The 16,578-nt window shown below is 43.1% G+C and overlaps 1 protein-coding gene across 1 annotated transcript in view; it reads right to left on the minus strand.

The window, feature by feature from the left end:
* MAML1 (mastermind like transcriptional coactivator 1) overlaps window positions 1-15,563 on the minus strand; it is a 41,295-nt gene extending 25,732 nt beyond the window's left edge. Inside the window, exon 1 of the mRNA XM_031689269.2 lies at window positions 14,960-15,563. Coding sequence (XP_031545129.2) covers window positions 14,960-15,274 — 315 coding nt within the window. The 5' untranslated portion in view covers window positions 15,275-15,563. The remainder of the gene's footprint in view (window positions 1-14,959) is intronic.
* Window positions 15,564-16,578: the final 1,015 nt, after the last annotated feature.

Raw genomic sequence — 16,578 nt, forward strand, 5'->3', positions numbered from 1 at the left:
TGGCCACCCTCCTGCACCTGACAGCAGAGGGCACACAGTGCCCACCTTCAAGTCTTCCTCAATTCCCATAGACAGCCCGTGGACTTGGCTTTTCGTGTCATCCCCTGGTGCAGCACAAACACCATAGCACAGTGATGGCCAGTCTTCCTGTCTGTCTCTATCAGCTCCAAAGGCAGGGTCACTCCCTCATTCACTTCTGTCTTTCCAGTACCAGAATGGGACTTGACATCACTGCTCAGTAAACAGACCCCTAAATTCTGCCTGTTGGTTGGGACTGGCTAGTTTGTCAAACCAACTCATACCTGATTAACAAAGGTTAATAAGGAGATCAAAAACAACAGAACAAAAACAAACATTTAAAAAGAAATCTCCAATATGAAAATGAATATATGTATGAACTAAAACATGCTGTATACCCCAGAAACTGACACAACTCCGTAAACTGAACGTACTTCAATAAAAAAAGAAATCTAAACAGGTAAAAGCTCCCATTTATTAAGCACCTATTCCGTGCTAGGGGAGCAAATCTGCAAAGCAGGTGTTGTTATCACCATTTCAGGGGGAAGGAAACCAAAGCTTGAAGTGGGTAAGGAGAGCAAAGAGGAAGGGGATCAGCAGTAACCGTGGCTCAGAAGCAGTACCAGACTATGCGCGCGTGCGGAGTGAACGTGGGAGGGACAGCTGCTCACATCTTAATCCTCGAAGGCACAGTAGAGGACACTGCGGAGTGTGAGCTGCAAACATCCAGCTGCAGCTTCATGGCTCCCAGGGGTGGCTCAATGCTGCCATACCAGAGGCTGGTACTGTACACAGAACACATGTAAATTAACTCTCCACATGATGACTTATACAGGCTGCACACACGTGCTCAAACTGTGCCACAGAATCCAACTTATGACATGGACTCTAAACTTTCTAATAAAAATGTTTAAAAAGTGTAAGAAGGTTATCCTCCCTTAAGGTGAAACAGACCACCGGAGGTAGAGACTCTACACGTATCAGCGCAGCGCGAAGAGTGCATCTTAGGCTCCAAAGCTCAAGACCTCTGCAGATTTGGAGCTGCGGCTTAGCTCCACACCTGACATCCTTGGACATTCCTCTGTAGCTGCCCTGGCAAAGGTCACCAATGAGGCCATGAGGCTAAATGCGACTTTTTAGCAACCCCTGGCCTGGCAGGGGCTCTCCTGATCTGGGCTCAGGAAATGGAATCTCGAATATCAGAAACTCTTGATTCATCCCTAACTCCTACTCCTCCTTGAAGTCCAGCTCAATCACCATATATCCTGTTCATTTTACCACCTCAGCATCTCTGGAATGTGGCCTCTGTCCCCACACTGCCACTTTCTAGCTCCTCCTTGTCATTTCTTGCCTAGCTAGTCTCTCTGCTGCCAGTCATTTCTCTGACATCCAAGCCCACCCTCAATCTGCTCTCCATACCACTGCAAGGATTTTCTAAGGCATACATTTACTCATGGCCTACCACTGTGTAAATCCTTTAGTTGGTCCTCCATGGTACACAGAGAGAATCAAGTACAGGCCTCTTGCCATGATATGGACAATGGCTGATTCTGTGCATCAACTTGACAGGGCCATCAGGGGCCCATATATTTCGTCAAACATTATTCTGGGTGTGTCTGTGAAGGTGCTTCTGGATGAGGTTAATACTTGCATCAGCAGACTGAGTAAAGAAGACCACCCTTTGGATCTGGATGGATCCCATCAGCTGGGGCCCTGAAGAGAACAAAAAGTCTAAGTAACAGGGGACTGACTGCTTGAGCTGAGACGTCATTTTTTTCCTGCCTTTGGACTCACACCGCAACATCGGCTCTTCGTGGGGTTTCCAGCGTGCCGACATTTGGACTGTAGCACTGCAGCACTGGGGCTCCTGGGCCTCCAGTTTGCCAACTACAGATCTTGGGACTTGTCAGCCTCCATCACCACGTGAGCCAACTCATTACAATAAATAAATCAGTCTCTCCCTTCCCCCTCCCATGTATACATGTTTCCTAATGGTTCTATTTCTCTAGAGAACCCTGACTAACCCAGTACGTAAGGCTTTTATGATTTGACATGTTTACATCTCCAAAATTATTACTCAATACTTCCTTCTTATATTTTCCTTTGCAATTAATTTCCTTCCATTGTGAAGGTATCATACATACATGCACAGGTTAACAGTGCAGAGTAATACTAAAATGAACACTGTGTACCAACTGCTCAAAGAAAGAAACAACAGCACCAGCACTTTAGAACCTTGACACTCAAAACAGGGTCCCAGGACAGAACCAGCATCACCAAGGCTGAGGGTTAAAAATGCTGCATCTCTGTCTCCCCCCTCTGCATTAGAATCTGCACTTGGTTCACATGCACATGAAGTCTGAGAAGCTCTCCTCAGAGGCCCCTGCGTCCCCTCTTCTCGTCAACACCCCCAGAGATAACTAATATCCTAACTTTGTGTTAATTGCTCTTAATTATTCTACCACCCTCACGTCATCTATCCCCAAACAACAAACCAGTGAAAATAGAGGGCGAGCCAACACCAGCCGGGCACAGAGAGTAGCTTTGACCTCGCTGGACAGAGGCTCCAGGAGGAGGTGAGTGGAGCAGACTCGGGTCACAGTCTGACTTCCGCTTCTCTGGAAATTGACAAGGCCCCTTCTGAGGAAGTTGCAAGCAAGGTCACGAGTGAGTCTTAGGAAACACTGGACTTTCCACAGCTGGGCACCTAGTAAGGCGTGCCACACATAGACCAGGCACCAGAAGTCCAGTCAGCGGGAGTGCACTGCTCTGTACTTCTCGCTTTTGAGCCCAGCATGGCCAACCTCCAGCCCTCAGGGAAAAGCTGAAAACTTCCATGAGCGTCCTCGGCAAAGCATGAAGGGAGAGACATGATTAACACAAGCCAAGTACTGATGAGAACCTGGGCCAAGTCCTCCTGGGCGTTCTGTCCTCAGCTAAAAAGACCTGATGGAACTGGGGGTCTCAGTGATGACAGTGTATGTGCTGGTGCAGAGCTGTTGTCCTGGGAGCACTTTTCATTCTCCTCCAAGTGACCCCTTGCCTTTTTTCTTTTTTGTCTGTTGGAGCTCCTGTTTTCTGTATCTTATGGCTTAGTTTTTCTTGACTTATTCTTTCAATTTTGGTGGAGTATTTCTTGCAGTAGCTTCTTGAGAAAGGATATCTGACAGTTAAAATTTTTTTAAATCTCTGATCTCTGAAAATGACTTTATTCTATACTCATTCTTGCTGTATACTTTGGCTAGGTACAGAATTCTAGGTTGGCAATCATTTTCCTTCAGAATGCTGAAGGCACTGTACCACTGTTTTCTTGATTCCTATTTGCTGCTATGAAGTTCAAAGATACTCTGACTGTGTACCTGTGATCTAGTACCCTTTCCACGCCGGAAGCTTGCAGAATCTTTTCTTTAAACCCAATGTTCAGAAAGTTTAAGGCTGGCCTGGGTCTATTTTCTTCCCCAGCGCTGGGCAAACAGTGCATTTTTAATCTGGCAACGCATGCCCTTAAGTCCTCAAATTATTTTTTAAATCATTTCTCTCTTCCAATGAACTTTTTTTTCCTTTTTTTTTTTTTTAATGTAAGGACTAGGGATTGAACCCAGCTAAGCATGCATTCTACCAATGAGCTATTACCCTCCCCACCTCTACCAGTAACTTCTATTATTCAGATGTTCATTCTCCCACACCGGTCCTCCAATTTTCTTTTCTATTTTCCATCTGCTCTTTTTTTCCCCTTTACTTTTTGGGAAAATTACTCATGTATTATATGTGTAGTTCACATATATTTCATATTTTTATCTTTCTAAGATTTTGTTTTCTGAATTAAAACGATTGTCTCATAAATACATACATACATACATACTTCCTCTTATCTATCTCGTTAACATCTCTTTGGCCAAAGCAAGCTGTATGTCCAAGCTCCAAATCAAGTAATGGGCAAGTATACTCTGCCTGCTTTGAAGCTATGGCAAGGGTGTGTAGGTTTGTGATATGATCGAGAGAGTGAAGAATTGAGACCAAGTATTTCACTTACCCCCACATAACTAAGGGATATGACATATTCCCATCAATAACAGCAACTGGGGGGAAGGTAGAGTAGAGGGTAGAGCTCAGTGGTAGAGGACATCCTTAGCACTCATGAGGTCCTGGGTTCAATTCCTAGCACCTCCATTAAAAACAAATAAATAAAACCTAATTACCCTACCCACCTTCAAAAAAAAAAAAAAGACAAAGCAAACAAACAACAGCAACTCATTTTAGCAGGGGTAAGGGATAAAAGTCAGGCAATAGGTGGAAGAGAAAGGGCATCAGCAGACAAGAGGATGTGCACTTACAAAGTGCCTCAAGTACAGCAGTCCGCCCTTCCCCACGAGGCCCCACCCGCAGGGAAAGCCTGAAACCACAGGTGTCCTGAGCTCTGTACACCCTTTTCACTTAAAGCACTTCACAGCTTCTCTTTGGCATCTCCAAATTTCTAGCATCACTACTCTTGCGCTTTGGGATTGTTATTAAGTAAAATAAGGGTTAGATGAAAACATGCACTTAAACTCTGAGACAGCCGACCTGATAACCTAGAGGGCTACTAAGTGACTAAAGGCTGTGTAGAGTATACAGCACAGATATGCTGGACAAAGGGGTGAATCATGTCCCCTGGGGAACAGAGCAGGAGAGCACAAAATTTCTTCACGCTACTCAGAATGGCCCACAGTCTAAAATTTAATGAATTATTTCTAGAATTTTCCATTTAATCTTTTCAGATGAGGGTTTGATCATAGGTAACTGAAACATTAGAAAGCAAAACCAGAGATAAGGGGGGACCATGTTAATTCTGATATACATGCCCCTCTGCCAGAGAGCGTCTTTGACTGAAAAATCTCTGTTCCACACTAAATAATATATTAACTAGTAATTTGTTTCTAAAAAACTTCTAGTTTTTATAAAGTTCTTTATCATGTATGATCTCCTCTGCAGAAGCTAAATGGCACTGGAAAGACAAAGAGCTCTGAATTGGACTTTGGTTTGAATTCTGGTTGTATCACTGAGCTGGCAATCTTGGCAAGTTAACCTATGAGCCTCAGTTTCCTTACATGTAAAATTGGACATAATATCCACCATATAACTATATTTAGAGAGTCTGATCCTTGTAAAATTTTCTTTTGACCTGACCAGCTAGGCTACTTACACCAAAGCAGACCAGGCCGGATGCCATGATCCCCAAACAGGTACATTACATTCAAGTCGCAGAGGCAGCTGAAGGTCCAATCCCAAGACAGCCGCCCCAATACACAGCAGACCCCCTCCAGCCAGCCCACGGCCTCCTTAATGGAAAGGTCCTGATATCACTAGCCAATCAGCAACACTCAGAGACTTTGCCTTCTCAGCAAGGGAAGAGATAGCTGGTGGTTTTTCTATTTTTCTCCCCCTGAACCACACCCATCCCCCAGAATCTAGGCTGTGCTGGACTGGGTCCCTGAGTGGAGGTAAAATTTTTCTACACAGTTTACAATCTTTGGTCTCTTAAATATTTTTTCCTCTTAACACCTTTTAACAATGAGGAAGTTGGAGCAGAGAGTGTCATGCCTTAAACCATACAACTACTTTAGGCCAAAATCGTCACTGTGTTCAGATTTTTGACCTGGCCCATAACTAGCTTTATCTCACCTGCATGCAAATATTGAACTATCTTCCTTCTGCTTACCAGCAGCATCCTCCTTCCCTGAGACACAAGGCCTACTGTCTCTTCTCCTTTCTGCTTACATTAGCATACTTTATTCATACCTGTACAGTAATAAAGATACTATACAAGAAGGGAGATACATAAATATAAAATTTTTCCTTGTTTTATATTTAGGCAGAAAATCATAGCATCTATCACATCTTTTTTTGACTGACTTTAAAATTAGTCTTTCTAATATCATTGATATGTCTCTATTAAGAAGCCCTTATAATTGCTAGAAAATTTGGGGGGCATGTGGTTTGGAAAAATCATAGTTTTGGTCTTCTAATTTTTAAAAATTTGCAGTAAATAACTCATACCATAAAATGTATTGCCTTAACTATGTTTATGTGTACAGTATAGTAGCGTTAACTATATGCACACTGTTGTGCAACAAATCTCTAGGACTTTTCATCCTGCAAAAGTGAAACTCTATATCCATTGAATGAGTCCCCCTCTCCCTTTCCCTCCAGCCCCTGGCAATTACCATTCTACCTTGTGTTTCTAAGAAGTTTGATGATTTTAGATACCTCAGGTAAGTGGCATCACACAGTATTTGTCGTTTTGCAATTGGCTTATTTCACTTAGCATAATGTCCTCAAGGTTCATCCATGTTTTAACATGTGACACAATTTCTTTCCTGTTTAAGGCTGAGCAATAGTCCTATGTATGTATACAGCATATTTTCTTCATTCATCTGCTGATGGAAACTTAGAGTGCTTCCACCTCTTGGCTATTGTGAGCAAAGTTGCAATGAACATGGCAGTATAGAACAGGGCCTACTCTCTTACCTCTGCCAACTCCACCTCTGAAACGATCCCAACTGAAAAACACACAACTTCTGACTCCCAATTCAGAACTCCTTGCACAATATCATTAATACTCATTCCACAGATGCTTGCTGAGTGCCAAATATGTGGCATGTATGGCGCTAGACTATTGGTCTTGCTCTTAGGTTGCTCTCAGTCTAATGGAGAGCAGCAAACACACCAATTAAAGCTCAGTCCGGTTGTTCTGACAGAGGTTAAGCACCTCGTCCGGCTAGGAGGGACTTAGGGAAGAGGTCTCAAAGGAGATGACACATGAGCAGAGTTCTGAATGGTGAGCAAGCATCAGACACTATGAGACCAGGGAAAGGCGTACACATTAAGAAACCAAGACACATTAGGCCATTTTCAAAGAACCACTTTCACAGTATTTCTGGGGTCTTGGAGTGCTGCACATGGGCTTCATTCACATGGTGCCGGACGCCATCCCAATGACATGCTGCTCCACGTGTTCACCGTGTACCATGGTCTCGTCTGCTGCTCTGCTGGGCAGTAGTTCTTTATTGACTTAAGGGACTCGGGCACTTCAATTGCCAGTTTGGCCTGCAAGTTGGGATGCTCTGAATTCAGATACAGCACAGAGTGGGTACCAGGAGTGGTAATAATTTTCATTTAAAGACGTCATTCTAGCAATTCTCCAAGGAAGAAATACAAATGATCAATAGGCACATGAAAAAATGCTCAGTATCACTAATTATCAGAGAAATGCAAATCAAAACTACAATGAGGTATCACCTCACACCAGTCAGAATGGCCATCATTCAAAAGCCCACAAATGACAGATGCTGGAGAGGCTGTGGAGAAAAGGGAGCACCCCCTACACTGCTGGTAGGAATGCAGTTTGGTGCAGCCGCTGTGGAAAACAGTAGGGAGATTCCTCAAGAGACTAGGAATAGACTTACCATATGACCCAGGAGTCCCGCTCCTGGGCATATATCCAGAAGGAACCCTACTTCAAAAAGACACCTACACCCCAATGTTCATAGCAGCACTATTTACAATAGCCAAGACATGGAAACAGCCTAAATGTCCATCAGCAGATGACTGGATAAAGAAGATGTGGTATATTTATACAATGGAATACTACTCAGCTATAAAAACCGACAACATAACGCCATTTGCAGCAACATGGATGTTCCTGGAGAATGTCATTCTAAGTGAAGTAAGCCAGAAAGAGAAAGAAAAATACCATATGAGATTGCTCATATGTGGAATCTTAAAACAAAAACAAAAACAAAAAAACCCGTAAGTACAAAACAGAAACAGACTCATAGACACAGAATACAAACTTGTGGTTGCCAAGGGGGCGGGGGGGAAGGGGCAGACTGGGATTTTTGTAGAATAGATAAATGTAGAATAGATAAACAAGACTATACTGTGTAGCACAGGGAAATATATACAAGATCTTGTGGTAACTCACAGAGAAAAAAAAATGTGACAATGAATATATATATGTTCATGTATAACTGAAAAATTGTGCTCTACACTGGAATTTGACAACATTGTAAAATGACTATAACTCAATAAAAAAATGTAAAGAAAAGTAAATAAAGACATCATTCTACCATCCTCAACGAAATAAACAACGTATAGCTCTTTGAAAAGGGTGCTCCCTGAGAGAGCAGAGAATATGGGTCAGATACATGAAGGCAATGCAGTGTCCCTGATGCAGGCAACAGAACTCATGAGAAAGCTCCATACTCTTGAACACTCTCCGTTAGAATTCAAAAGTGAGATGTTAGTCATGGGGATGTACATTACTGTGGGTATTTGAAAACTGAAGTCAAATTTTTTCTGACAGAAAGCTGATTAATTTGACAATGAAAACTGATTTTGCCAATTGCTAAAATGCTTTTACCTGGCAGACATTTGCTATACATTAAACAAGCTACAGTCACAGCTCTAAGATTTTGATGAAAATATATCTAAAGAAGATAGAAGTATTTTATCAAAAAATACTGTATTGGCATAGGTATATTGAAATGAATAGTGTTTTGATTTTCCCAACCAATTTTGAGTATCTTAGGTTAAACAAAGTCCTTCTAAGTGAAGGAATAACAGGTATAATCAATAATCAACTGATAAGATTTGGTAAAGATTTTGTGTTACGTTTCTTGGTAACTGAGAAAATGAATGACTAATGACTAGACTAGGTTATCCTTTTGTAAGTCAGGTTTCTAATTCTCTTTTAATAAAATTGAAAATGTACCTAACCAAGTTGTCAGCTAATTAGTAATTTTTTTTGATCATGCAGTTTACTGACGTATAATCAGTTTACAGTGTTGTGTCAATTTCTGGTGTACAGCAAAATGTTTCGGTCATATATATACATACATATATTCCTTTTCATATTCTTTTTCATTATAGGTTACTACAAGATATTGAATATAGTTTCCTAATTTTTGATGATACATATCACTGTGATTTTAAGCATACAACTCAAATTTCAAAAAATTGAGTAACATTGTTATAATTAAATTTATTCCTTTCCTTTATACTTATTTATGTGAACAAGGATTTGAGATTTAAATTTATAAAAACAAAACAACAGGAACAGAATGAAGAGCTGCCCTTTTGTCAACAATATTCATCCACGGTTACACAAACTGAGGAGGAAAAAGCCTCATCCACCTCAATAAGGGAGGCATTTCTAATAAACTTATACTTTTTGCTCAATATTTATAAAAATGTATAATGCATTTGTTGATTTGCTGCATACTAATTTACTATAATTCAACTTATTGAAATAAGAAATATATGTAACATACATAAACTTATAAATGCTACACATATTCTTTTGTATAAATCAACTTTAAAAAGAGCTAAAATATGCAGAGAGATTTATGACCACAGTAAATTGAAAAGCTTTTAATTTCAATTTTTATACCTGTTTTTGTTGCATAGAAACATGCCAGAGTGATCCAATAAAGGTTTTCAAGTACTCATTATGTTGGAATAAAATTACATAGGACAAATGTAAAAGAAATGCAAGTTCCAGGAGAAAAAGGAAACACTTAAAATTTCTGTTAAAGAAAAGCATTCTTTAAATGGTTGATGCAAGCTTGTCACTAAGGTATTCAGATTGCACTGGGTACATTTTAAAAAGTGATCCAACCATTTTATTTTTAAATGTTAATATTTATAATTGTCTGGAAATTACAACCTCCACAACTATAAATAGCATTTTCGCCCTTTTTCTTTTCTCTGTTTAAAATAGCTGATTCATATTAAACATTTGTAGCACTTATAAAGCTCTGTATTAATAAGTTTTGTATCTCACATATTTCACTTAATAAACTGACTTATGGTAACAGTATACAATTGATCAACAGAATGAATGTATTGTAATTTTTGATAAGCTTAAAAATTTAGGATGAGAAGTTCTAGATGCAGACATAAAAATGTGTAAGAGGGTTCACAATGTCTCAAAATTTAGTCCAAGTATCAGACTAAAGCTTTTCATGATATGACTCCTACCTTTCCAGCTTTATCTTCCAGCCTCTAGCAATTTAAGTCCCAAATTAAAAGAATTACTGTCATAATTTTATGCTTTTGCTTAATTTCCCAAAGGGATCAAAGTCCTATTAGATGCTCCCTGATAAGAGCGCAAATCCACATGCATATTAGCACATTAAATGCTTGAAAATGTCCTAAATAAAGGAAATTTTAAAAATTTGTTTATCCCAGTGTCACTCAAATTTCTTCAACTCTAGAACTCTTTTAATAGCCCATGAAATTAGTTTCATGGAACACCCTTTGGGGAAACACCTGGCAAAATATTAAGACCCATTTTAAAAGTCAAGTCTTTAAAGTCTTCCAAACTTCACCCAAGGGGCACCCCTTTTCCAATGTCCCCACAGGCTTTGCAGCCCTTAGCAGGGCTTTGCAATGACCTGTTTACCATCCACACTCCATTAGGCTGTGTGACATAGGTCTGGCACCACAGTTCCCAGTGCCCAGCAGAAGCTCAATGTTGGTTGGACAAATGACCAACTTAAAGCTGGAAGTGAAGGAAAGGAGTGGGTAAGTCTCAAGTTTCTACTCTGGATGACTGGACTAGGGAAAATACTCCAAATACAAGATTAGCAGGAAAAAGGGAGAGTCCCTTTTGGCCATGTGGGAAATCAAAGTGGAAATGTCCAGAAGACAGTTGGATTTGAACCTTGGAAGACTGATCTGGAGATACAGCACCTTATTACTATGGGTGACAGACAAAGCCATGAAAGAATCAATGACATCAAACCAGGAAAAGAAAATTGAGTAAAAAAAAGTAGAGGATATAGTTGGCTGGGGAATATTAATATTTAAAAAGTGTGTAAAGAAAGTTTCTCAAGCCAAAAAACTCGGAATTCCCCTCAACTCCTCCCATACTTCCCCCAACCATCCCATCTAACTCATCACCAAGCTGTCACTTCTGCCTTCAGAAACTGTCCAGGACCATCTCTTCCTCTCCATCTGTACTACGATCACCAGCCCCAGCCTAGACCTCAGCAAAAGACCTAACTGCATCCACTCTTACCAAGACCAATCCCAGGCATCCTTCATCTACCACCAGAATGGCCTTTAAAAAATAAGTTAGGTCATAGCAGGGTGTTGCTGCTTAAAGCCCTGCTACTGCTTCCCGCTGCACCTGATCTGATCTTTGCTTACCCACCTCTCATACCAGCTGTCTACCTGCCAGGCTGCTCTGGCCACACCGACCTCCTTTCTGTCCTTCACGCAAGCTTGGAAGGCTCTCGCCTGACCCCGGGTGCTGTCTAACTGGAACGTTCTTTTCTGAAACTTTCAGCTAAATGATAACTTTCTGTCATTCAGGTCAAATTAAGGCAGAGTGATCTACCTAAAGTTGCTACTGTAAATCACTCAGTGTCACATAACTCTTTAAATTATTTCTTAGCATTATGAAACATTAATTTTTAAAAATTATTGCTCTCTCTCCATGAGAGCAGAGTTTTAATTTGTCTTGTTCACTTCTGCATCCCTAGTGACCAAATATGCTCTGGCCCACAGTACGCACTCAAATATTTAAAGCTGGAAAGAAAATCAGGAGAGAGTAGAAGCTAAGAGAACAGTATTAAGGAGGAAGTCAAGAAGAATGATGACTAAGAAGCCAATGAATTTGGCAATTCCATCTTTGGTGTTCTTTAAGGGTGCAGCTTCAGAAAAGTAGAAGAGGCAGAAGACAGATTACAATGGGCTAATGAGCAAATGGGAAGTGCAGTGGAAAGGGCAAAGGGAAGGAAGAAGAGGGAATACTATTCTAAGGGTGAGAAAAGACAAAAGGAAGGAGAATATTTGCTTATGTTTTCAAGCTGAAGGGAAGGACCCAGTGGGAAAGGAGATACTGAAGACAAAAAAAGAAAGAGGGTGCTAGGAACAGGTCCCAAATGTTATAGGGAATAAAGGGATCCTAAAACCACATCAGTGACCTTTTCTCTAAAATGACCCCACATGATTATACTACATCATCTGTTCTATGTCCAGCAATATTTATTCCCAGAAAATAATGTTATTTGCATGATTCTTATGTAAATTTGGTCATTAATCATCATTAAAATTTTGCACATCTTTCTTAACTCTTAGGAGGTACACGCTAGGGTGTCGGGGGTACCTACTGTAAAAAGGTACCCAGAGCCATGTGTGCAGTGCCCCCACAGGTGGTTTAGAGAACAAAGGTTTCAGGGAGAGAGAGCTAGTGAGGAGAGAAAGAGAGCATGTGTGCAAATGATAAAGTAAATGGGTCATGATGATGACAATGGGTGGAATCTAAGTGGAGGGTATGCAGATGATCTTCGTACTGTTTGTGTGGCTTTTCTCTAAATTTTAAATTATGTACAGATAAAAGTTAGAGAGAAAGAGAACTTCTGCATGCCTGAACTAAGCAGGGAAGGTAACATCCATGAATGGGTGGCAAGCAACTGTCAAATTTCTTCAGAGACTGTCACAACTACTTAAGAAGTAAGCAGCCAAAGTGTGGTAAGTGGACCTTTATAGCATTTTACTGAAAGAAAATGTTCAAGCTATTGTAGAAGACTGTTTCAATGACAGAATGAATGTTTGTATAATTCTCTACAATCTGGCATCCCTAATAAAAAGAAGTCAATTACAACTGTCATTAGAAAACTACTGTTTGGTTTATGAGCACACACAGTGTGAAGAAACCCTAATAGGGTCATTCCCTGACAACTAGAGTAGAAAAAAAGTCTGACACCCTGTTTCTGATTCAACTCTAGCAAAGTAGACTTAGCTGCAGTGGAATATCCTAAGAAGGGAAAAAAATAACCAGAAGGTGAACTCTGTTAGTAAATTTGATTTGATCCCTTTTCAGTTGTACCAATGGTTTGCTCATGGTAACTTTGTCTATAAAACAGCTGTCTATGAGTTTTATAGAACATTTGGGAAAAATAATAGTATTCCTTATGTAAGGAATATTAATTAACTCAAATACATACATAGAACTGTCCAAAATAACAATGACCAAGAAGCAGTTTCTCCCCTCCATCTCTCTGGGCAAAGCTGTGCTCTCTCTCCAAGTCAAAATCCTATCTAGGAAGGCAAGGACTCTCTCCCCCTTGGAACTGAAGGAACCACCAAAACAGAAAATGCCGCTGTGTTCTTAGTGACACTGATCTCCTGTTCTTAAGACCCCACTCCAAAGGCCAAAGGGCTCACCTAGAATCACTTGGAGACTGAAGTGAAAAGGGTCCCTCTTCCTAGTAGGGAGGGGGAAGAGCACTTCCATTCTAAAGTTTAAACTCATGAAATCCAAGGGTCAAGGTCTAATGTGATAAGACATCAACATAACATGGCACACCTGATCAGGCTCCGACACCCAAAGGAATGACTGACAGGCCAGACTCAAGTTCTAACACACACACAATTAATTTTTCTTCAAACAGCATGCCCAATTTCTCTCAAATAATTTAGGATAAAAATATAACAGAGTCTAAATTCTTGCTCTCTATAAACAATTTGAATCACTACTAATATACTTTCTAGGAGGTGTTCAAGGCAACTATTTGTGTGTAAAATTAAGATTTTTTTTATGAGCTTTCATTACTTAATTGGAATGACACCCACAACTCAGTCTTTCCTTTGACTGAGTCAAACCCCTCCCTGTCTCCCAGGGGTTACAATCTAGTTGGCAAGACATGACCTTAAGTAGTATGTGACTATGTTCTTAAAATAAATATCACAGACAATACATTTCCTAAAGGTTTTGACAAAGGAGATTCTAACTGCTGGGGGGTAGGGTGGTCAGAAACTAGCGTCAAAGAGGAAGATGAGCTGGACCTGAAGGGTAGCAGGGTTCTGAAAGGTGAATGGGGAGAGGGTCCTGCAGGCAGCCTTTTCATTTATGAAATATTTTCACATCCACATTCATTTCTTTTGAGTCCTATAAGAATCTTAGAGGATAAGAAGCCAAATACACCCTCAGTTCACAGATGAAAACTGTGAGGACAAGAAGACTTGACTATATGAGACTTGATAACAATAAACAATGAAATGTCCAGCAGCCCAGGCTAGTGTCAGAGTGAATAAGGAAAATAATTCAACCGGAGCATAGGACCTGTGAGGGACATAGAATTTAGAGGGAGAAAAAGACTAAACGCCTAGACTAGTTAGGGAAGATACTCCAATAGCCCAGGTGAGAGGTAATGAAGGCATGAATTAAACAACACACAAAACCAATTAAGTTGATAACATGTGTTCTAAACTTTAAACTACCAAGAAAACAACAACAACAAAAAAAAACCCCCATCACTTTCAGGGAGGAAAATCTCTAACCAACAAGTTTCCCGGATATCTACCCAAAACACACTCGGACATCATCAGAGACTTTAAACAAGCTTATAATTAAAACTGGAATTGTCAAAAATATTGCTCGAATTACAAGTTCACAAATTTCAGGGTTGCCTTAACAAAGAATACCTTCGTACCACTCAATGAGCAGTACCATGCCTTCACTAAGATTTCCAAAAATTCTAGGATTTTCCATTCAGAACAGTTGGATTTGGTCAACTGGAGCCCGTCTTACTTCCATATTTACAGCTCTGACTCTGCAAAGTGCAAGGACCCAATGGACGTTTGCGGAATAAATGAGGCCACTATCACAGGCAATTTTAACGCCAGCCTGTTCTAAAAATAAAGCTCTCAAAATTTCGGAATCGAGTCTGGAAGGAAAACCTTTCACGACGGTCCGCCAGCCTTCCCAGCCCTTCATGTAAGGTCCTTAGGTCATGTTTTCCCAAAGTAACGCCGCCGAGCCATCCCCCGCAGATGACAAGCGCTGCGTCCCTGACAAGTTAGCCAGACCCGAGGAGGACGGCTCAGGGGACCCCGGGCGGCGTCGGGGCAGCGTCTCCGGGGACGGGGCTTCTCCCCGAGCCCTACTCACCGCGACGGGGCGGCCGTGCTCGGGGCCGTCGGCGGCGTCGAGGCGCGGGGCCGGGGCGGGCGCCGGGGCCGGGGCCGGCGCGGGCGGCTGCCGGTGCTTGCCGGCGCGCTTGGCCTTGGCCTGGATGCAGCGCTGGTGCAGGGCGAAGGTGTGCTGGCGCTCGAGCTCCAGGCGCTCGGGCGAGACGGCCTCGTAGCGGGCCTCGCAGGTGCTGTGGTGGCGCCGGCACAGCTCGATGCGCCGGCGGAGGCGCTCCATGACGGCGCTGTGCCGCGGCAGCGCGAACTCCGCCATCGGGCAGGTGGGCAGCACCATGGGCCGCGGGCTGCACGGGCCGGGCCCGAGGCGGGCCTCTCGGGGCCGGCCGGCACTGCGGACTCCGCTCCCCGCTGGCGGCCCGGCCGCCTCACGGCCACGCCATGGCCCCGCGAGCTGCGGAGGGGCTCGCGCGCGGCGGCGGGTCTTCCTCTGGCCCTGCTCGGCCCAGCCCGGGCAGGCGCTCGCTGCCCACCTCAGGCCTCGGCCTGGCCCCGCCGCCCCGGCCCCATTGTTTTCCGCGCCGCCGCCGCCGCCATCTTAAAATTGTTTTCGGGGCTCTCGGAAGAGGGCGGGGCCCCGGCAGGCGACCGCGGCGTCACGGCTGACGAACAGGGACTGCAGCCAATCGGAGGAGGAGGAGCGGGCCGCCCGAGGGGCGGGGGCGAACACGCAGAGGGCGCGCTGGGGCTCCCTTGCGGAGTTTAAAAGGAACTCAAGTGAGAGGCGGGGGGAGCGGCTGGGCGGGCTTCAGGCCTGGGCCCGGGTCCCAGCGTGACCGACGGGAGCCGGCTCTCAGCGCCGCCGCCTCACGCGGGCCGGCCCTTCCGGGTCCGCGGAGGGAAGCGGGCGGTGGCAGTGCGCAGCCCCGGGCGGCCGCCGGGCCCGGCGGCGCCTCCCCATCGTCTTCTACAGCGCCTTTAACTCGGCCCTGACGAGCTCCGGAGGCGCCCCGCTGTTCCGGCGTCAGCTGTTCTCCGACCTCATTGCTCACGTTTGGCGGCACAGGCGGCCGGAGTCATGCAGGGCCGAGCTGGAGTGCTTTCCTCTGGCGCTACTGAGTCACGGAGCCTGTGCTGGGCCGAGAGGTTTAAGGAACGGGTGCTGGCACCCTGACTGCTGGGAAGTTAAACAGGTGCCAAGAACTGCACAGTGACAGCCATCGCCAACAAGAGCGCCGATATTTGTGACAATAACTGTTTACTAGGCCAATGAAGATGTTTTATTTTAAAATCAGAAGAAAACAAACTGAGTCCTCATTTAAATAGTATTTGCTTTTATACAAAGGTAGTCAAAACAAAAAATTCAAGTGGCCCGCTAAGGCAAGTAAGTGCTTATCCCATGAGTGCGGTAAACACGGTCCTGGCTGTTACCGTTCTTCAAAGACAAATTTTACACCAGAATTAAATTATTTCTTTTCTTATAGAAAAGGTAACAGTAAGTAGGGGCGGTACGCTTTGTGTACTTCTCTTTAGTAAGCAATTCAAAAGCCTAATCCTGCGTAAAAGAAAGTTCTGGTCCAACTTTCAAAAATATCCCTGAAATATGTAAGAATTCATGCAAAAGATGGAGTCTGATTTTGA

Source organism: Vicugna pacos, chromosome 22 (genome assembly GCF_048564905.1).
Source record: "Vicugna pacos chromosome 22, VicPac4, whole genome shotgun sequence".
Lineage (NCBI taxonomy): Eukaryota > Metazoa > Chordata > Mammalia > Artiodactyla > Camelidae > Vicugna > Vicugna pacos.